At 37.2% G+C, this 24,062-nt stretch overlaps 1 protein-coding gene across 2 annotated transcripts in view; it reads left to right on the forward strand.

The window, feature by feature from the left end:
* Window positions 1-24,062, forward strand: part of fibcd1b (fibrinogen C domain containing 1b) — a 105,948-nt gene that overhangs the window by 45,217 nt on the left and 36,669 nt on the right. For both annotated transcript variants that reach the window (XM_039659315.2, XM_039659316.2), the window contains 2 exons: window positions 6,279-6,438; window positions 7,872-8,008. In XM_039659315.2, coding sequence (XP_039515249.2) covers window positions 6,279-6,438; window positions 7,872-8,008 — 297 coding nt within the window. The remainder of the gene's footprint in view (window positions 1-6,278; window positions 6,439-7,871; window positions 8,009-24,062) is intronic.

Here is a 24,062-nt window from a genome sequence, read left to right on the forward strand (position 1 = left end):
AATTTTGCAGTTTTTAATCAACAAATCAATCTAGATTTATTTAACCAGAAAACATGACATGGCCTAAAATCTTATGGCATTTTACTCATCTACTGTATTAAATGCATCTTAATTTAAGAATTTTTGATATTTGGACTGGAAACAAAACAAAAAATACCAAGAGAGGCATTTTTTTTGCAAAAGCCATTGCACATGAGTCTGTAATTTTCGTATACGTTTTTTCGTGTTCGTCAGCCTAAACAAATGTCATGCACAGAAACCTTGCACAGTAATGCATATTTATTAACCTTTGCGCAAAAAAAAAAAAAAAAATCAAAAAAATCAAAATGGATTTGTCAAGCATTGAGGATGATTTTGTTTCCCTCTCTCTTAGAGAAAATATTGAAAAATATTGAGAAAATATTGAATCAAGGCCCCACTCTCACTCTCGCTGAATCAATCGCTGAATCAATCACAATCACACGCCCCGTACTTTTCTTAAGTGGCCCCTGTCTGCTCCGTTCCTCTCCAGTGATGTCTGCTGATTGCAATACCTCGTTAAAATAAAGTAAATACAACTACTAACCATTAAGTCAACATAATGAAAAACAGTCCGTTGTTGCTTCAGTGACTACTTCGCACAGAGAACCTGCCAGTCACAGATGTCGATCATGATGTCACAGCACCATTTTTATAGCATCAAATAACTAACTAAAAACAGACTTATTTAAAAAAAAAAAAAAAACTCTTGAAATTACATCAATGTGATAGAAACTACAGTAAATAACAGAAACTATCTTTGGAAAAAGGAAATGTGAAGTGTAATTTAATTGTTCAGAATATGGGGAATAACATGTCCAAAAAATGGGCAACAGTAGCTTTAAAAGCATGCATTTGATCAGATTCTTAAACATGAGAATCAGTTCCAGTTTCAGCTATACTTTTTCTTTATTAACTTAATCAATGTTTTTGGACTAATCTGTTCATTTAATTAATGGTCCAATTTCTGAATTTTTTTCGCATCCTTTCTAAAAATATGAAAGTTTTTGGTTTTGCTTTTTAATATATTCTTAATATATAAGACTATCTAATTTCATGTTATGTTATATTTAATTTGTTCATTGTTTATTTTGTTGGATTTTAGTTGGACTTGGTCAGAACTGTTGCATAATGCCTGCAGCTGCCTTTGGGCTCAGTTATGTTGAATTGAATTAATGACATGTAAAATAAATATCTTTTTCTGGAAGCGACTAAATAACAAATCATTTTTATCCGCTGAAAGGCAGAATACAAATGTTTTTATTAACTTAGATATAACAGTGTCAGGGTATGTTTTAGTGTTGGTAACATGTCCCTCATTGTCCCACACAAACTTATAATCGTCCCACATTTGGTTTGTTTGATGGTGGTTACCCCTTGTCCCACCCGCAAATTACACCTAAGATGACGATGACTTCACTGGATCAAAAAATAAAAACAAAAAACTGAATATGGCAGAATTGGCAAGCGGAAATACTGAACGCATCTCCAGAGACTAAAAGGTTAAAGCGCGCAAGCAGGCGATCTACGGGACAAGCCGGATTCCACCATATCTTTATGTACACAATATTAATCTTTTACATTGTAATCCTTTTTTAATATTTTTAATATATTGTTTGTGTGCTCCTACGCATCCCTTTATAATAACCAGGGTGTATCCATGTTGTGGACCCACCTATTGGTGCACATTACTAATGGGGCCTTTAAATAGAAAAATACTGTAATTTCAGTTGCCTCAAAAAAGCAACACGTCAACAATGCGCCTGAACACACCTCGTTTCAGACCAGCAAACCCATGGCAACACAAATAGGCAAAAATACATTTGCTATTTAAAAATATATATGCGTTGGGCTGAATCTAGCAAAAAACACTTGCGTCATATCTGCCGCTGCATTGCGCCGGGTGTATGATAGGGCCCTTAGCATTAAAATTGCGGCATATTAATTTCATAAAAAAACCAAAACAAAACAAAAAAAATCTTGCTGACCCTGAATTATTGAATTGTTTTGAAAAGACTAAAAAGACTCGCATACAGGGATTATGATGAATATTTTATTTATATTATCAGTCTAATGCAATATGCCATATTGCAATAGTGCAAAGTTTAAGGCTGCTCTAAATGCTGCATTTCATTTACACAGCACAACCTTTAATAGGGGCTGAGTCACATATTGTATTTTAGGCTTCAAACTGAATTTAGAGCAGTAATCACTCAGCTGTGTAAGACACATATGCGTCAGAATGCCACTGATTGTTTATTTTCAATATATTGTAATTTCCTTGTCCTGCAGGGTTCTTTTTGGGTAAGATTTTGTGCTGCTCCAGTGCATTTTATAAGTGTGTTGACTTTCACTCTGTCATCCTGTTAGATATTGTACTCCGAATGCATTATGCTAGTGTTATAGTCACAAACATTGTTGAGCTGAGGACAGAGAAAGCTGAATAAGGACATTGATACTAGGTGGCTGCTGTATTCTATAGACTTCAGTTTCAGGGCAGGGGAACAGCAGATGCTGCCTGTTTTCCTGTGTTAAGTGAATTACTACAGAAATCAACAGGAACATCCAAGGCAATCTCTTTTTACCACAGAGTTAAAGCCTGACTTTTATTTGAATTACGAAGACTTAAGGTTTAGGATTAACACCATCTCTCTCTAACCACAAGTTACTGACAAGCTCCTACACACCAAATCTGTCAAACACACACACTCACAAACAGTGGGCAGGAGGGAAAGAGTTGTTTATCACTACCAAACACCTGTGCGACAGAGAAAAGCGTTAGCAAAATCCCCCCTGAATAGAAAATAATCCTCCGTTTTCTGATGACTTTTAGACAGCAGTGGTGACCCGTGCTTGTGTTAGTGTGTGAATGTGAGGGTTCTTTCTGTTTTTATACTCATACTTTTTTTGATTGAGCTTTGATACAGTTTGAATGAATAGTTGGATTTGTGAAATCTGGAAAGGAGTACAGAAAGTTGCACTCAGCACAGACTGAGTGCAGCTGAAGATTGATGAAAAAGAGGCAGGGGTAGGTTTGCGGTTACCTTAGAAACAGTGTAAAAAATGTGTCATCCCCAAATTATCAAACCTTATTAATTAAGGGCACTTTAAACTGTAATTATCTCCCGTCACATGAACAATGAAGCATGGACAGTTCCCTTGTCACAGATTAAACCCAGTTCTGTATTAAATTGTAATGCCAGTTTAATTGTTAATTTGTGGTGAATCCAGCTCTGATAGTGCACTGAGGTAGGATTTTAGGTTACACATGATAGCATTTTAGCACTTATGCTCCATAAAGCAGCATGATATGCACTCACAAACAGTATAGGCCTCCCCCTCCCCCTCAAACCTCAGTGAGTAAATAGCATCACCTATAAAAGTAAGAAATACTAAGGAATGAATGCCTTGAGCTCTGTGTGAAGTTGTTTCAGCTCTAGTGGCATCTTAGTTTCAGCGACTATTCCATTTACACCCTGAATTAAAGAATGTAATTCTGCACTGTCAATCATCTCAGCATTACAACTTGCTGATAAAACAACGGAAAAGCCCTGAAGCTAAAGGTTACTTCCTATGGGCATTACACTGTCAGTGCGCTTGCATGCATGTGTGTGTTTGCGTCATGTGTAAGTGTTTCAGGTGTCAAACCAATGATCTGTAGAATTCAGTGTACTAATAGTCAAGGGTGCCAGAGAACATCATTCGATTTGGTACAGTGTATTAGTAATGTTTCTGCCCGTTTCCCTCTCCCATAAGAGGAATTGGATTCATTGAATTCAAAAGGCACAAGGTGTGTTTGGTTAACTTTTGAATTCATTTAGGGGGGTAAATCAACCTAATAGAGTGATTATTTTTAATTTTTTTTGGAGGAAAAAAATATGGAAAATCATTATTCAAAATAATTATTTGATATTCCATGTCTTCCTCGCAATACCTGCATGTGAGCATCAGCATTGTTATTTACATATATTATTATTTAAAGTTTGTCATCAGTACTTTTTTAAATAAATGGCCACCAGTACTGTTCAGAAAGAAAGCATTAAATTGGTCAAAATGAAAGGGACATCAAATACATGTATAATGTTACAAAAGAGTAGTCTTTCAAATAAATAATGTTCTTTTGATCATATTCCTAGCAAAAATTTAAGCAGCACAACTGTTTTCATATTTGATAATAATCATATTGCAATGATTTCTGAATAATCATGTGACACTGAAGACTAGAGAAATGATGTTGGAAATTCAGTTTTGTAACCACAGGTATAAATTACATTTCAGGTATAAATATATTAAAATACTGCATTTTGCTGTATTTGTGATCAAATAAATACAGCATTGTTTATTATTTATTATCTTAGTGAGACATAAAAACATTTAAAAAATCTTAAGGCGAGACAACTCTTGCATCATCAAAACAGTGTGTTCAATGCATCACTTTTTCTGTTTTAAAAACGTTGTGCAACGTTTTGTCGTGGCTGAAAGCAGCCCATTTCAACCCAAGCACTCTTTGATAACGTGATGATTATGTAACCGCAGATCACCTGTTCATCATTGTATAAAGCCTGCCCTGGCAATTTGATTGGCCCGACCATTGCTGAACTCCTCAATGGATCGAGACCAGACTGAACGTCCCGACCAAAAAATGTGTGGGTGGGGTTTGGGCTGGCATCCATCCAAAGTATTTTCTGATTTACAGGGTATAAAAAGGGAGATATTCATCCCATTCATCCTGTCTAGTAATGTTTTTTCATTGAATATATCGACAAAATGCAAAACTTATTTTGAACCTTGTTTTTTTTTTTTTTTTTTTTTCAATGGTCAGATTCTTCACTTCAAAATATATGCAAATGAGTGCATATTTAATTAGATATAGCCTGATTGGCATATTTAAACATCACAGAAAAATTGCAATACATTTTTTTTTTCTCAACTAGTTATCAACTAGTAAAGTGTCATGGTGATATCTCTAAGTTAACATTTTACCCTAACACCTATTTCCATGTATTTTTTAATCACCATGGTATTTTTTTTAAATGATAATATTTAATTTCTTGAAGCTCCATGGTTTACTCAAAATTATATTAAATATATTAACATTATTTTTACTACAGGATTTTTGTTTTTAATCCACATAAATCTCTCATACATTTGCTATAATTTAAACATACATTATACTGTAGGATGTGACTGATGATTCAAAGACCATGTTGAGTCCATACTTTTGACTATACTGTTCTCATTCCTTCAAAAAAATTGCCTAAAATACAAGTATAGAGAGGATAAAACTTGTGAGATTAGTTTCCTAATTTATATTCATAGCTCATCAGTTACAGTATAGCAGGTATAGACAGTGTTCGTCCTGCTGGTGTCCTTTAAAAAATACTGTATAGGACACATTGTTGAGCTGCAGGCAAGAACGGGACACTCATTTATTATGTTGAATGTGCTTCACAAACAATGACACAATCACACACTCATGCTCACAGGAACACAGCGTTTTCCATCTAAAATGGGTCGGATCTCCTAAGTTTATGGGGAAAAGGCATACAGTGGTCTTATCTGGCACAAAGACCTTTACAGCTCAATTGCATTTCAAGTATCTGAGCAAAAATGACAGTCGGTCTTATGGAACCTGTCTCCCAGACAGATTTTGCCTTCTCATGTTGGGCTACAAGGGATTTTCATTTTCACTGGACAATAAGCGGTTCGCTTCAATGCTTTCTATATGTCCAGAATCTATAGTGTTCTTATAAGTTAAAGCCATCAAACAGACTTGTTTTCTGTTGTGCTGCAGAGCTTGAACATTTTGCTGTCCAAGGCACCAAAATGAATCTCAAGAGACTGCATGTTATCCACAATGGCTGATATATTTTTGGGAAAAAGAATCTAACATCAACTTATTTTGAGATACTAAACACTAAATATCATGGGGTCCGAATTGTGCTGTGATGTGAGAGAGCTCTGTCATTACAGAGCACTTTCTTCTGTGGATCACAAACAGAAATGTAATGAAAGTCATTATGGTCCAATGAAAAGTATTTGTCCATGATATCTTCTTCTGTGTTTCGTAGAAGGAAAAATCATAAAGGTTTGAATCATGAGGGAGAGTAAATTATGACAGATTTTTATTTACTTTTAAATATTCAAGTATGTAATAGCAAGTTGCTGATCAACCCTATAGCATCTGCTCCTTGCAGTTTAATCTGGACAGTTTCCTTGTCAGTTCATGCTTTCTGTGTAATAGTTTGTTTGTGTTGCAGCTGCTGTCCGAGAGCCAGATTAACATGGTGAAGGTTGTCAACTCTGTGAGCGATGCTCTAAATGCCATGCAGAAGGACACGGGAGGTCTGAAGGCCAGGGTGAAGGCTGACCTGCAGAGGGCACCAGTTAGAGGAGTTCGCCTTAAAGGCTGTGCTAATGGTATGAGATCCAGTTTGCCCATCTTCTGTGTTTAACATGTCTTGGGTTTTACCTAAGTGACCATTGTCTATTTCCTCCACTTTACAATACCAAACACCATGGCTATATTATTTGATCAAAAATACAGTAAAAATAGTAATATTGTGAAATATTAATACGGTTTCACTTTATTTTGGAGGACCCTTTAACACATTCTTTTGACTATAAGTAACGTTGCACCTACATTTGCTGCTCTAGAAACATTCCTTATAACTATTATTATTAATGTTGAAAAAGTTGTGCTGCTAAACATTTTGGTGGAAACCGTTATACATTTTGTTCAAAGTTATTTGATAAACAGACAGTTCAAAGAACAGCGTTTATTTGAAGAAAAGTTTTCTAGCTTTAGTTTCACTTTTGATAAAAATGTGATAAACCTAAAGTTTTGACCAGTAGTGTATGTTTCATTGTTCTTTCATATGTAACCAAGTCCATCCATCCCTTTCTTCACCCCAGGGAGTTGGATTTGGCTGGTTGACATCATTCTCTTTTGAGAACCATTAAAAATAATTTTGTTTGATTGCTACATATGTATTGCTAATATCTAATAATATAATGACAGATTATTTTTGGAAGGCCTTTAAAAGCATGAAATTGACTTTTCAGAGTTTAGTATGTCATTAGTGAAGGGAATTAGTAAAGAGAGTCCAGAATAGCGCGGTAGAATACTCCTCTTACTATTTCGTGTGGCTCCATAGTGATTTTTCACACGGCATTTTTGCTCAGGTGATTGAGTTTAAAAGTTACGTGGTCCCATGAACAAAGATTTACAGTAGATTCAAATCATGTACTCTGACTACACCACCTCAGAATCACAAGTAATTTGGTCCTCGAACAAAGCGCCTCCTCCCACTGTTGACTCATTGATTCTCAAAAATTTCACGGAAAACTGTTTAAAAAGAGCACATAACTATTGTCTCTTTTTTTTTTTTTTTGCCCCACTGATCTGAATTCTCATCTGACGAGTTGCTGGAACTCAAAAGAAAGTGGCTGTGCTTAAATTGTGCTCTTGAGAGGCCTAATGTGTCCAAAAGCATTTTACCACTTTTCCTTTAAGTTCTGTGTCTGCTGGTGCCACAGGTGTGGCTTGTAATGAACCTGGGATGGAGCAGACACTTCTATGTAAGTGTGTGCCAGTGAAGGGGAGTGTGTTTTCTATAATCATGGAAAAGGATCACTCTTTTGGGAACAGAGACCGGTAAATTGAGAAGCACCAGCTGCCTTAGAAAGATGGGCACACAATCATGTTGGCTAACCTATAGTAATATTCCTTTGGTCATTAAATTAGTCTTGGCCTAGTTTAGCTATTTGCTATCCTGTAACCATCCAGGGATCTAGTATTTGTGGTTTTTGTGTTTGATTTTCTCTCTCTCTCTCTCTCTGTCTTTTTCAAGGCTCTCGACCACGGGACTGTAGTGATATATATGCTAGCGGTCAGAGGGAAGATGGCATCTACTCTGTTTTTCCCACTCATTACCCTGCCGGCTTTCAGGTCTACTGTGATATGAGCACGGATGGAGGTGGATGGACGGTGAGTCACATGAAAACATTTGCATATTTGTTCTTGTGAGTTTGTTTATGTAATATGCACCACCTGAAGAGTAATTAAATTGTATTTTTGGTGGTATCACACCAATAGCGTAGCCAGAAAAAGGACTCTGGGTGTGTGTGTGTGTGTGCCACATTTATTGTCAGATTAACATTTCTGGACATTTCGGTGTCTTCTGATTCAACAGTTTTTGTAGCTAGAAGTGCAGGAGTCCCACCTAGTGTTGTCAAAATATTTGGTTCTTCGGAACCAAGTCGGTACTAAAAAAATGTCGACGTCATGGTACCAAGTCCCTGTAGTACCGAGTACCCAATCAAACCCGGATCTGGATGCACATGCATGCACGAAGGGCGTGAAGTTGCGTCCTCGTCATGAAAGTGCTGAGATATGTCGACCGGTGGCGCTGCTGATGTGGTGTTTGTGTATATTAAACTGCAAAAAGACTATTCTGTGTGAATGAAAGCGCTATCACGCGCCGGTTTCATTTAGCGTTACCACACACACACGCACACACACACACACACTGAAACACGAGTGATGCTCGCGCTGTTTTCAGTCTCTGCTGCCTCACGATATGATGACATGATTCATAATTCCATTCATCTCCGAGAGTCACTTCATGAGCATTTTACCTTTTCATTTAAGAAAAACCTATCGTCACATCATAAACGCACAGAAACTCAAAGGTCTCCATGGCAACCCGTCAAAATAAAACTTTAACTTAAAGAAATTGACAGAAATAATTACATTAGACTACTTTTATAAGCAATATTTATCAATATCATCAATATTTTCTGAACTGTAACATTTTAATGGTATCAGTACCGACTACTGGAATTTTGGTACCGTGACATCCCTAGTCACACCTGTTGATGTTGGGTCCAGAGAGGGAGAAACATCCTCATCAGGTGTAGTGTTAGGCCTTGTGTGCGGCTGTCCATCAAAGAGTTTATTGCTAAAGAAATTTTGGGAGTTAAAATTATTCAAAATACATATTTAAGAAATACATATATGTATTTTCATATACCAGCCAGTGTTCAAAACTATCTGCTTGCCTTAGCTCAATTCAAAGCGGTCTAGAGTTTTTTTAGGACTCCAGTGTTTTTTTTTTTTTCTAAATATCTTCAAGGTATTCAAATATATATATTTTTTAAATTTGATTGAACTTTCCATTTAAAGGACTGTTGAAGAAAGAAAGTCTTCCAGGTTTGAAATGACATGACGATGAGTAAAGAATGATAGGATTTTATATTTTTAGCAGTATATATGCAGATTTAAAAAAAAAGAAATGATAATCATTTATATAATCCATAACATTTCAAGCTGCCTGCTGTTCTTTTCTTTCAATTTTAAATCAAATTTTAAAACCCGGATTGAAGTAACCTAAAAGCAAAGAAAGAAAAGTCAAATACTTTTGAGATCACATGCATCTAATCTCTCTAAACAACCATGTACTGGAGCATTAATCCCCCGTCTGGTCCATTAATAACACGTAGTAGATACTGCTTTCTTTATTGAGGTTCTTAACAGATTGACTTTCAAAGTTGCTGTCATATTTGACTGCTTAAAAACATGAAACGTATTGTGAAAGCACTTTGTGAGATTGATATGATGATGAAAATATGATTGTGATTATGATGGATGCCAGTTATTCTGATTACTCTGGGTTTTGAGATTGTGTATTCGCTTGGTCTCCCTGCTCACAACGGAGGCTGTTCTTTCCTGGACTTTCCCTCAGGGATCATAGACATCTACATGCACAACTATATATTTGTATACAATAGCATATTCAAAAGCACATTAACAAAGTCATCTGTCTATATGTAAATATGCATGGCTCACTGAATCGCAAAATATATCACATTATATACATATTTCTTGAAAATTTGAGGGAAATATTTTTCAGATCTTCGGTAGCAAAGTTTTTTTTTTTGCCACATCACTGATGGATCAGTGCATGAACGTTAATACTGTACAAAACATGGTTCTAATCACATAGTCACATGAGGTACATATATTACATATGCATGTGCATATATGAGTGTACTGTTAATGGAAAATAGTAAAATCAATCACATCATATGGCTGTTGATAGAAGAGAGAAATAGCAAGAGAATGATGTTGAGAGGAAATGTCTTGAGGCGAGAGATGATGTATGCAGTCTGTCAGGCTATTAGTTCTTCATAACCGTCCCACTTTTTGCTGCTCAAGAGACTGTTGCAACTGGGAAAGAAGACATCCATAGTCATAGTACGCTCTCCTAAAGGATAGGAACACCTGTTCAATTTCTCATTAAAGCAGTTATCTAATCAACCAATCACATGGCAGTTGCTTCAATGCATTTAGGGGTGTGGTCCTGGTCAAGACAATCTCCTGAACTCCAAACTGAAGAAAGAAAAGTGATTCAACCCTTTATGACCTGTCATAGAACAATTCCTCCAGAGTATATCTTTCTATTTTTACATGCTGTGCTGTCATTCTTTTGAGCATTTTCACATGCCATACATCAAAATAATCCTTACTCTCCCAATTTGAACCGTATGTTTGTAATAAATCAATTGTAATTGATAAATATCTCAAAAGTGCAATAATGAAAAAGAAAAACAATTTTTAATAAACATATTTTATTTAATACAAAAATGGATAAATGTTAACTTCAAACTTGACAGTCTTAAAAACGTGCATAAAACAATTTAAAACTATACAGAATTGAATTGAACTGTTTAAATAAATTCGTTTTTAAGATACACTCAATTTTACACTCATTCAAAAAAAGGGGGGTAAAAATGCCATGTAAAATATTCAATTACATTTGTGGTCAAACAGATAACATTTTGCTTTTGAATATTGATTGAACATTGAATTGGTTAAAATATAAAATAAATAGACCCTGTCAGAACAGTTAATAATAAAATAAATCATTTTTTTTTACCTTTTTTTTTATCCAAATAAATGCAGCCTTGGTGAGCATGAATTACTTATTCAAAAGCATTAAACAATCTTACTGACAACAAACTTTTGACTGTAGTGTATGTTGATGCAGAATAACAGTATTTTCACTCATGGTATCAGACATTTGGATGTGTAAATGTCAACATTTGATTATTGTGACAATTGATATGTTCTCCTTATGCACTCTAATTAGAACCTTTAGAAATTTGAAATTGATCTGCTATACATGAAATTGGCTATTTTGTTCTATGAACTCATACTAACCTTTTTTATTTTAGTTCCTGGCTTTCATTTACTGTAACTCTGAATAAAACTTTTTGCAGATATAAGCCATAACTGCTGGCTTGATTTGCCGCTCTTGTTCCAGCATATTTGTGATTTTCAGTACAAAAATTGGTCATCATTTAGCTTTGAGCTTAAACAGCCCTCTAAAACACACACCACTTTCCCATTACAGACAGCATGTCCATAGTCACTATACAGTTTAGGATGAATTCCACCCAATCAAATCCTTTTTATTTTGACATCTAATAATTGATTGCATGTGTTCGGAAGTCATGCACTGTCCTGATGACGTAAGCTTAAAGTAAGGTGTGCCACTGCTACAACAAATGGAAATAGTGCTGTAGACTGAGCTACTTTGAGCCTGTGCTGTGACCTACAGCTTTGCTTTAATATCAAAATGAGACCTTTCAATCCTTCATTACGTATTTCCTGCCCTTGTCTTTTTGTTGCTTCTTGTTTTCATTTGGGCATGTTTTCATTTTGGAGCATGACAGAGGAAAGGGAGAACACTTCTTTCTTCCAGACACCGGGAGCTCCTATAAATAGGAATGATACTTTCCACCCTTGGCATTAATGCAAAATAGGAAGAGAGAAACAGAGAGGTGATGTAGGGATCACAGATGTAAAAAAAAAAAAAAAAAAAAAACAGTTTCTCCTACACTGATATTTCTTTAGGTAAAACCAAGCATAACATTACAGGCATACGCACACCTAAGGCTTTGACAGATGAAGGTATTTAGGTGTCAGTCAAAAAGATTCACATCTTCACTTTCGACTTGGCTCATTCTGTATGTCTCTTTCTTTCACCCTCTGTTAATGTTTCTCTCGCAAACACGTAAGCACACATCTATGTATTCTTGCATGCACAAAAAAAAAAAAAAAACACACACGATGCTCACGCGCATTATCACCTGTGGTGGCGATATTCTGTATTCCGTTTGTGACCCGTGCTTTGCCCCGGGATAATGTATTCCACTATTTTTTTTTTTTTTTTTATCTGCTAAAAGGAGAGGACTAAAAATGAGCACTATATAAATCATTTATGGGAGCAGATCTATTAGAGTGCTACGTGATCCGGCATTATCAAATGGTGCTTTTATCAAAAGTACCCACAACTCCTCTTTGAAATATTAAAAAAGCACTAAGACCTGAAATGTAAAAGTTTTAGATTGAAACTCAGTTTGTGTGCACACTATTGGGGGGAGGGGGCAGCATTTGGAATGCAACTTGTTTTTCTTCCCTTTCTGGAAAAATGGTTTTCAATGTCTGGCTGTTTCTTATTAGTCATTCATATTTCATAGCCCGGTTGTATATTTCCAAATGTGTATTTTTAAATAATTGCGCAGGGCGAAGGCAGTTCCACAGGGTTGTAGCTGTGATTGGATCAAGTAAGCCTCTATTTTCATAACACATTATGTTATGAGATTAGGTTTTGAGATGAAATGAGGGGTTAGAGTTCTAGAAGTGTAGAGATTGAGACAATATAGACATGGAAAATAAATCATAGCAGAAGGGAAATGTCAGAACATTGATTTATTTTATTATTTTGAACTGAAAACGTTTATGCAGCAGGCGTGACCTTTTTGAAAGGACTATCTTAAGTGTGTGGTGTAAACTGTTAAATAAATCTTTGTTTTCCTGTTTGGGTACACATAAAAACATTTTTCTAAGAAATTGAATCAAGGATAACAATTTACAATAAGGTTTTGCATGTAAACGTTGCAGCCCATTCTCACTCCCAAGGCGTCACCTAACTGACGCCTTGGGAAGCATTTGGACATGCTTCAATATCTGACGCTTTAGGCGCCCTTTAGCGTCAGTTAGATGACGCCCTAGGATCGCGTGTACCCTACCCCCACCCCACACCTAAACCTAACTGCGTCCTCTAACTGACGCTTTCCTTTAGCGTCAGTTAGATGACGCCGTAGGATCGCGTCATGTAAGTGACGCTAAAGGGCGCCTAAAACGTCAAATATTGAAGCATGGTCAAAGGTGACGCCTTGGGGTGAGAATGCGTTGAAACATTAGTGAATGTATTGGGCATTGTGAATAATCAATGAACAATTATGTACTAATTTTTGAACATAATAACGCTTTAAGTACGCTTTTATCCAAAGCGACTTACAATTGCTATGTATGTCAGAGGTCACACTCCTCTGGAGCAACTAGGGGTTAAGTGTGTTGCTCAGGGACACATTGGTGTCTCACTGTGGATTTGAACCCGGGTCTCTCACACCGAAAGCATGCGTCTTATTCACTGCGCCATCACCACCCCTACATTAATTTACATAAATTGGTTATGTAAATTAAAAATTCACATAATTTATAAATATTTTAAATACAAATTAAATATACCCTACCGTTTTTATTTTTAATTACGAACTTTCTGTGTTTTTTGGGTTAACTAAATTAATAATTTACAGCATTTATTAATCTTAGTTATGTAGAAATTAATATTAAGATGAATTAAATGTTCACTGTTAATGTATTTGTTTGTATTTAAAGAAATTAACTAAAATCAGATTATTAAAATCATTACATTAATTAATGTTTACATACTTCCTTATTAGCCTGGCTAACGCCAGACCACGTATCATTGAGAATGAGATGTGGTCTGGAAACCACATGTTCATTTTCTCGTATTTGAATTTCAATGAACGCGTTCATATTTTGTATGAACGTGAACTGAATGTACTGTGAACGCGTTCATACTAGTGTCTGTGAACGCACGCTCTCTCAGTTTAACTTCGTACAATAGGGTGCCAGACACATAAACAGGCCTTAATATGTAGCGAAAAAACACCCAATCTGGCAACTAGCGTCGCACCGCAGCCACCGTCGACAAAGCAGCGAGTGAGGAGGCGTCATATGATCATTTAAATGGATTTTATGACAAGATCGATGAGGATGGAAAAAATCTTACATTTCTGTGCAAACTAATAATTGTTGTCTGTGGTTGTATATGGGCTGTGGCAATAATAATAATTAAAAAAAAAGCTTGCAATATATGGACAAAAGAACTATGAATGAACTAGTTCATTTTTTGAAGTATGAACTATGAAGTGAACTAGTTCATTTTAAAACGTGTGAACTAAACTTTGAACAAGTTCATGTAGAAAGTGAACTTTACCAACACTGGGTGCTACAAATGTTTATCTGTATGTTGTTTATCGCCTGTATGTAGCTCATAGCCAATCGGTTCAATGATAGCAGATGACGTATGCAGAGCGACAGAAAATTAGACGATGAAGACGATGATGGGCCAGAGATTTAGGAGATAGGAATAGGCTAGCAAGTGCACGTCATTGCGTCATTACATCAGTGAAAGGTCCACTTTCGGTGCTGCAAATGTCAGTGGCAGTGCTACTGGTTTGGTTGCTGTACCGCACTGTTTAAGCACACTTGACGGTCCTTATTTTGTCTTGTCAGCCCTCATAGAAATAAATAAATAAAAGTAAGAACTCTAACAAAAAGCTTGAATTAGCCAGAAGGGGTTGTATTCGCTGCAACAACTGCCTCGCTATACATTTTCCCACTTATAACATGGCTACCTACCAAATAAATTAATAATTTGGCAAAAAAATATAGATTTAAAAAGGAGTTCATTAATGTAAAAACGATTATATTACTGGAGTGAACAACTGACTTCATAGCAACATGATCTAGCTGTTAAAACACATGAAATGGTAAAATATGTTATCAACAAAAAAGGCTTGCGTTATATGAAGTACAAATTAAAAAAGTGAATTACCAGTAAAAGGGAACAGCTTTAAATCCCCCCTCTGCAAATCAGTTGAGCTGATATGTTTAATTTCAAACATAAGGCTGTATCAAAATGTAACTTTGCGTCCGCTGCTATAATGGGTCCATAGATATAAACATACTGCTTCGATGTGTCGCATATACTGTACGTCGTCATTGTATTGCTGCTCCCTGCCCGTTCTGTGATTGGTTCCCTATCTCAGGCAAAAATTTGGTCCATGGTGTCCACGCTGCCTAGGCCGGCAAGGCAGCATGGGGAAACCCAGGCTACTACCTTATGGTAAAGTGTTACTGAATCAAGTTGCACCAGTACACTACCTTACACACACACACACACACACACACACACACACACACACGCACACACACACATATGCTCTATCTTGCTGTGAGATAAATTCAGTAATGATGGCCAATGACAGTCTCTAAATCTTAAGATTAAACATCAAACATGATTCTGTAGCTCCCAATTGATCACTCCATATACTAATCCAGTAATTCCTCTGTTCGGAGCAGGAAAAGAAGGATGGCGGAGGAGAACAAAGGCATAGAGATAAATGATAAGAATCGATGTCAGAGAACATTAGTGAAAACGGACTACACATAAAGAAAGGAAGAGAATGGAACCAGGAAAGAAGGGTGTGCGGGCCAAGAACAAAAGAGTGGCTTTTAAGACCCTGCTTCATAAGCGTGCTGAAAGAGCATATGTTCCCATCCCTGTTGGCTGCGTTCTCACACTTCCCAGAGACTGTGATGCTGTCAGAGAAACATTAAGCTGCATCTCTACAGCTATCATTTCCTTGCTGCATTCATTAATTCTCCTTTTGTATCCGTCTAGATCTCTACTTCTCTCTCTCGTCTTCATTGCATGAGTCGTTAGTGTGATGACTATCGTCATCCTGATTAAAAGCAGACATCTGTTTTGTGCGTCTTATAGACAAGGGATACTGCCCTTGTGATGCAATCAGCCTCACTTCCAGCCATCCGACTAAACACTGATTGTCTGATCGTGACATGAAAATGTCAATGCATTGTTATATTATTTGCATCATTACAGGACCTTTTAAGGTCCAATATGTAAGACATTTGTAATAAAATACCCAAAAATCACTTGCACAGTGTGATATATTTCCTGCAGTTGTATACTTGCAATATCCCAAAAATCTCCAAAGTTATTTTATTTCAGAGACATTCCAATTTTAAATAAGTGGCCGTCCCGAAAAAAAAAAAAGAAAGACGTCGCCTGTCAATGACGCAATATCCGCGCTATCCCCGTTTCCGCTCGTACTGCCATAGCCATGACGTAACTATGGCGACAGATGTAACGTTTAGCGGCACGCAGTTCTTGTTTCTTTCAAACATAGACCATAGCAAGCAGACTTTGGGACAAACAAGGAGAACTAAAATGAGGATCAATATCAGCGTGGCGTTTCTGAGATGCCGAGAGCTAGCGTCTGAGATAGGGTGACCACCTGCTAATAAGCCCAAGGGGGGACAAGGGGTATGTTTCTGAGGGACAATGTGGGACACTGCTTGGCGCGGCGGTGCCCCCACCCCACGGGCAGACTCTGATAGTGGTTTACCCATATCTAGAACTGTTACTATTGCCTTACTGTTTGTACATGAATAATTGTTAAAAAAAAAAAAGCACATACTGTACCTTACATACATTAATGCCCTATTTCCTAAACATGTGTAATTGCTGATATATGCTCATGATAGGCCAACCAATGTGTATTTTTTTTCTAAATAAAGATGAATATTTTGAACATTAAATGAATTGACAGATGCACTTCCACTTACGATTTACTTTAGCTATTTAATTTTATTTATTTTTCATTACAATTAATTCACTTTAAATAAATAAAAATATAAAATTATAGGATTAACGGGAATTATAGTTGCTCAACACCACAGGAACAGTTTTAAAAAAAAGTCGAAAAAAAGTCTAAACTCACAACTCCAGAGGTTCACGGAACGAGAAGCTGCGCTGTCATGACACCAATGAAAAAGTTGACATCAACCTAGTCAGCAGGTCACGTGGGAGTGGCAACCAGTCTTGGGGAAGTTCACTTTCTACATGAACTAGTTCAAAGTTCAGTTCACACATTTTAAAATGAACTAGTTCAGTTCAAAGTTTGCACAGAAATGTAAGATTTTTCCCATTTTCACCGACCTCGTTATAAAATCCGTTTAAATTATCATACGACGCCTTTGTCGACGGCGGCCGCGGTGCGACACTGGTGGCTTGTGTTGCCAGATTGGGTGTTTTTTCGCTACATATTAAGCCCCGTTTACGGTGAGTTTTAGCCAGGTTTTTACCTGGAAGGCTCTATAGAAATCTGGCACCCCATTGAACGAAGTTAAACTGAGAGAGCGTGCGTTCACAGACACCAGAGTGAACGAGTTCCCACGTTCATCAGGACAGGCAGTAAAACAATACGTTCAGTTCACCCAAAATATGAACGAGTTCATGAACGTGAACGTGTTCAGGCACTAGGTTTGGCTGCCTGGGTCTCGAGGATATAGACTGACCGACTTTTTTTTTTTTTTTTTTCAGCAAGCATTGATTATGCGTGACACGGTCTCAATTTGCGGGACGCATGAATTGGGCTTCAAACGCTGTGCGCGCACGCGCTACGCGGGACGGGTGGTCACCCTAGTCTGAGACTGACTTCCCCTCGACAGAGAGCTAGTGTCCGTGACTAATTTGGACTTGACAGAACTTCATGAGTCACGATTTTACAGCTTTATTAGACAGGTGAGCAAATGTACATAAAACTAATCAAAGTTTCGTATAACAAACGAACTAACACGTAACTAGAATAACATACAGTATATTTCAACACACATTTAAATGGCATTTAGTGTGATGGTGTAACGTTATGCCAAGTGGAACAGCGCTGCGTTCCCTCACAAGTTTAATTCGTCTAATCAACTGACTTGTGTGAGTAATCCAGCACTTGCGTGTAGTTCAATAGGATGAAATTGCCTTATTCCTTTATATCTGTGGTACTCGCGTGTGATATGTCTCTTATTAGCAATCGCGACATGCTTCATAGCACTGTAATGTTAATCCATAAACATTATTAGATCCATCAGCTTGACAGCAAGTCCCATCATTCAGCTCATCACTGCGTCATAAACATACTTTGTTATTGTTGGAAACTATGCCCGCTTGTGTCCAAAAAAAAGCTACATATTGGAGCTTTATGCTTCTGAAGTGACCAGTGAATACATTGACCAATTTGTAGTTTTGCAGTGTGGAGCTTTTAATGATAATAATAATAATAATAATAATGAATTTTATTTGTAATGCACTTTACACATGACGAACATATCTCAAAGTGCTACAAGTGTACAGATAAAAACAATAAGAATAGATATAAAAACATGCAATGACAGAATTAAGACAACAGACTTAAGAACAGTCAGTTAACAACAAAAGCAAATATAGTTTAAGAAAATGCAGTTAAAAAAAGGTGGGTCTTTAGTTTATTTTTAAAAACCTCTATAGACTGTGGCGCTCTCAGGTGATTAGGTAGAGCGTTCCAAATTCGAGGTGCAGCTACCTGGAAGGCCCTGTCTCCCATAGTGCGGAGTTTAGACTTAGGAACCTGGAGTTTGTGAGTGTCAGAAGAGCGGAGATGTCGGGATGGATTATGAATATTAATGAGTTCTGTGAGGTACTCTGGTGCGCTACCGTGGACGCACTGATACGTTAGGAGACAGATCTTATAATCAATCCTAAATCTGACAGGGAGCCAATGGAGTTTTTGGAGGATAGGTGTGATGTGCTCGAATTTGCGCACCCTCATCAGGACCCTGGCAGCGCAATTCTGAATGTACTGCAATCTTTGCATGCTACTGCCAGGGATCCCAACGAGGAGTGAATTGCAAAAGTCAAGCCTGGAGGAGACAAAGGCATGCACCAGCATTTCTGCATCAGAGAAGGAGAGGGAGGGGCGGAGTTTGGAGATGTTCCGGAGATGAAAAAATGCAGTTTTACAGATGTGTTGGATGTGAGTATTAAATGATAAATGGGCGTCAAATCGTACCCCCAGGTTTACTATGGAGGATGTCAAATGAATATCATGGCCAACAAATGAGTAAACGGTCAGGGGGGAAGATCGGAGTTGGTGTGGGGTCCCAATTAGGAGACCTTCAGTTTTGGTGCTGTTTAGCTGGAGGAAGTTATCCGTCATCCATGCCCTTGTCTCCTCCAGGCAGGCGTTTAGAGTGGACAGTGATAGTGTAGGTGATGTTGGGTCTAGCCTGACATATAGCTGAGTATCATCAGCATAGCAATGGAAGGCAACGCCATGCTTGCTGATGATGTGGCCCAGTGGGAGCATATAAATGGAGAAAAGGGTAGGGCCGAGAACGGAACCCTGGGGCACTCCACATGTGACTATGTGGGGCCTCGACCTGCCCCCCCCCCCAGGGCCACATACTCAACCCTGTCAGTCACACTCTAAAAAATGCTGGGTTGTTTTAACCCAACTTTGGGTCAAATATGGACTAACCCAGCCGTTGGGTTAAATTTTTACATTACATTTTTAACAACATTTCGGGTTTGTCCATATTTGACCCAAAATTGGGTTAAAACAACCCAGCATTTTTTAGAGTGCAGATAGGATCGAAACCATTGAAGTGCTGTGTGTGAGATGCCAATGAGGTGTTGCAAACGATGGAGTAAAATGGCGTGGTCAACAGTGTCAAAGGCGGCTGTGAGGTCCAAGAGAATAAGGAGAGATGGAGAGCCCTGGTCAGCAGCCACAAGAAGATCATTTGTGACCCTGACCAGGGCTGTCTCTACACTATGGCCAGAGCGGAACCCAGACTGAAATTTTTCATAGAGACTATGTGAGTGAAGATGGTTATGAATTTGATTTGAAACTATCTTTTCAATGACTTTGGAGAGAAATGGAAGGTTGGAAATGGGCCGATAATTTGATAAGATATCAGGATCAAGAGATGGTTTCTTTAGCCTAGGGTTGATGAGAGCAGTTTTAAGCAAAATTGGAAAAAGACCCGATTGCAAGGAGGAGTTAATGATGGTAGTGATGAAAGAACTTAAAGAACTAATATTTGATTTGATCATAACAGTGGGAAAAGGGTCCAGTGAGCATGTTGAGGGTCTCATACTGTGTATGAGAGTCTCAACCTGTCTATGTGTTGAAGTAGTGAAATGAGAGAGTATTGGTGCAGAGATTGAGCTGATGGATGAAGTGACATTGCTTGGTATTAGATTAGCGCGGATGGTAGTTATTTTAGTGTTGAAAAAATCAAGGAATTTATTACACTGGTCATCAGTATTGTTTTTATGCGTCAGGGAAGATGGACTGAGAAGATAGTTTACTGTTTTAAAGAGCTGTTTTGGATTTCTTGGATTGTTGTTAATGATATTGGAGTAGTATTGTGACCGTGCCTGACTGAGTAATTTGGAATATGACCTTTGGTGCTCTCTATAAATGATTTTGTGAACAGTGAGCCCAGTGGCAACATAGCGTCTCTCAAGGACCCTCCCAGCCGCCTTCTGTCTACGAAGTGCATCAGTATACCATGGAGCAGAGCGTGTAAATGTTACAGTCCGAGTCTTGAGGGGTGCATGGGCATCTAGTATCCCTTTTAATCCGATATTGTAATGATCGACAAGCGTGTCAGTAGTAGAGTGATCGGCAGATGTGGTAAGTTTTTGTAAATCATATGACAGATGTTCAAGGTTAATTTCTTTTGTTTTGCGAAAGCAGATTTTATGTTTAGGTTTATTAAGTGAAGTCGACAGTGAAAAGTCAAATGAAATGGCATTGTGATCAGATATGCCTAAGTCATGTACATGAACACTGTTGACCGGAAAGTTTGTCACAATGCGATCCAGTGTATGCCCTTTGATATGTGTAGGGACTGTCACGAGTTGCCTGAGGTTGAGTGAATCAAACAATTGCAGTAATTCTGTGGTGTATAAACTTGTTGGAGATTCAACATGAATGTTAAAGTCTCCAAGAATTTCAACATTGTTTGATGTGGTAGAAACTGGTAAAAGTAACTCAGTTAATTCTGCAATAAAACAGGGGTGTGATTTAGGTGGTCGGTATATAAGGATGGTTGTGAATGGTGTGGGTAAGTCACATCTAAAAGCCAGACATTCGAATGATGACAGCTTTGGTACGGTCACTAAAGATAGGTGAAAATCAGAGTGATAAATGACCGCCAAACCCCCTCCACGACCATTTCCCCTAGCTTTTTCCAGATAAGAGTAGCCAGGTGGGCAAGCTTCATTAAGTGCAGAATACACTTCTGATTTGTGCCATGTCTCAGTGAGGCACATACAATCAAGCTTCTGGTCAAATATATAGTTGTGAATAAAAGATGCCTTAGTGGTAAGTGATTGACTATTTAACAGTTCCATTTTAATATTTGAAGATGGAGTGATGTCATATGATGTAATGATGTCACAAAACCTATATAAATTAAACAACTGAATATATAAAAAAGGCAGCCATAATCATCTTAATTTTTTATCTAACACTCCTACCACCCCAGCACATTTGAATCAAATGGTGTGTAAAAAAAAAAAAAAAAACTAGCTATACAACCATTACTGTACTGTAACTTACAGTTACTTATTACTGAGTTTCAAACAGTTTTTATAAAACAAATTGCCTACCCTACCTTTAACTTGAGTGTCCAAACACTTTTTGGGGCCAATGTAGATCATGTCCATGGCTGCTTCTGTTGTAGACAGTGAAGGGCTAAAGAAATTAAATGCAGTGTTTAAGCAGCTGCCAGTTGACTTCCTTCAGCTAACACGCTCCTGGCAATGCACACATTTGATTTGATACAGATGCATTGACTTTCTCGTTGACAGATTAACAGACACATTGATCTCTTAATGACTGCTAGCCATCCAAGACCCGAGACAGGAACACCACCTACACCATTACACCTACCCCTACTATATTTTAACTGAAATCTTGCTGGTTTGACTGATGAAAGCCACAGTCTGTAGAAATAAGTTTGTAATCCAATTTTCGAGACATCAATAAATCAGAATGCCTTGTTCAGTTTTTGAATAGCCATTAGATTTTTCCTTTTTCAAAAGGTTATTATATTAACTTTTAAATATGCTAGAATAATGCTTTTCATTAATAACGTTTTGAGGCAATCGTTCAATGATTTTTAACCAACTAATCTTAAGGTGATTTCTAGTCCATGTCTGAAATCAGTTTCCCTTAATATCACACAGGTGTCTTAGCAAAGTGATCATGTATCTACTAATTTGTTTGATAACTGTACTTGTGCTATAGTTCTTTTAAAAAACGGTATAAGACCAATGTTATTTTTCTTGAAAATACATCTAAAAAAATGGGGTCGTCTTATATCCAGGGTCTAAACTTTGTGTCAATAATACACCCCAAATATGTGTCAACGAGATGGCGAGCCCAAAAAGACAGTCTTAATATAACACTCTGACTTTTTGGGACTTTAGCTTATGCACCATATCCCCCAGAGTTAGATAAGTCCATACATACCTTTTTCCTCTCTGTGCGTGCTGTAACTCTGTCTGACGCACCCACCGCTAGCCTAGCTTAGCACAAAGACTGGATGTAAATGGCTACAGCTAGCATACTAATCCCAAATTAGTGATATAATAACGCAAACATTTTCCTATTTACATGTTGTGATTTGTATAGTCACAGAGTGTACTTTCAAGTGTCATAGTGTTTATTTTTGCTTTCAAACATCACCGAAGGTAAAGGTGTTTATTCAGTTCCATAGGGAATTCAAAATGGCCATTTAAAAATAATATTCAAAATAAATTTGTGTAAAATTTTAATAAAATTTAAAATTTCTTTTAATAAATAATTAAAAAAAATACACAAGTAATTTGTGCATAATAAATTGTGGTACACAAACCAACAATGACTAACGAAATTCCTTATTTTTGTAACTGGTTGAAATTGTTGGGGGAAAAAAAAAAATTGTAGTCAGAACCCCAGTCCAATAAATATTCACCAATAAAGAATAAATGTTTATTGATTTTGTGTTAAAATGATGTTGCCCTGTATGGGCTCTATGCACGGCGTTATTTCCGGTGAAGGATTAAGGATGCTCGATAACTTCCGCCGATCATAGAGTCCAATGCAATACCGAGAATTAATATTGAATTTTATACTCCATGGTTATACTAATGAAACGTTAGTCACAAAAACAGATAAAACAGACACCCCTCGTTGTGTTTATGCTTCTTTTTAAAATTATATTAAATAAACATAACTATATATAAAATTACATCTAAACGTATGTACGTTTCGTTTCAAAGACGGGAGGACAGTAAATATTGAAGACTCTGCCATAATCCCGTTTTCTCCGGTTTTCCTCCGCTTTAATCTCCACAACCGGAAATGGACGAGCATTCTTACGTCAAATGCGGAACTTATGCGTGCATATAGCCCATTAGGAATATAAGGTGGAAAATAAATACTGTATATATAAAAGTATCCTCATGTACAATGCAGTATGTAAGCTGCATTTTCAAAACGACTTCCGAAACCTGTTGAAATCTTGCAATTCATATGAGACTGATTAATAATCTATAATAACTATAGAGATGAGAAGCATAGACACATGGAGGTGTAAGGACAAATGGTTCAAACTGATGAATTATTTAATTTTCCTCTCTCTACAGACAGCCCAATACGAATGGAGCCCATATTTCAGTTACAGGTGAATCCCTATAGGCTAAATGTAAGGCTAAGACAATTCTCAAAATTAGTTCCATTGGACACAGCTATTAATTAAAATTTAATAATAAGTCTCCTTACACAAATGAAGAATTTTAACCATGAAGTGGAAGTTTGTTTCGTGACGACTTGGGTCTTCGAAATATTTAATGAATGGAATAAACTTCACACTTTTAATAATGCATGCTTAATCATCTTATTTCCTGAAGAATGTAAAAGGCATAACCCAAGTGACGCATAAAATGTCAAATAGCACTTAAAAATTAACCATGCGATTAGCAAACACAACG

This window comes from Pimephales promelas, chromosome 4, assembly GCF_988280905.1.
Source record: "Pimephales promelas chromosome 4, fPimPro1.hap1.1, whole genome shotgun sequence".
Taxonomy (NCBI): Eukaryota; Metazoa; Chordata; class Actinopteri; order Cypriniformes; family Leuciscidae; genus Pimephales; species Pimephales promelas.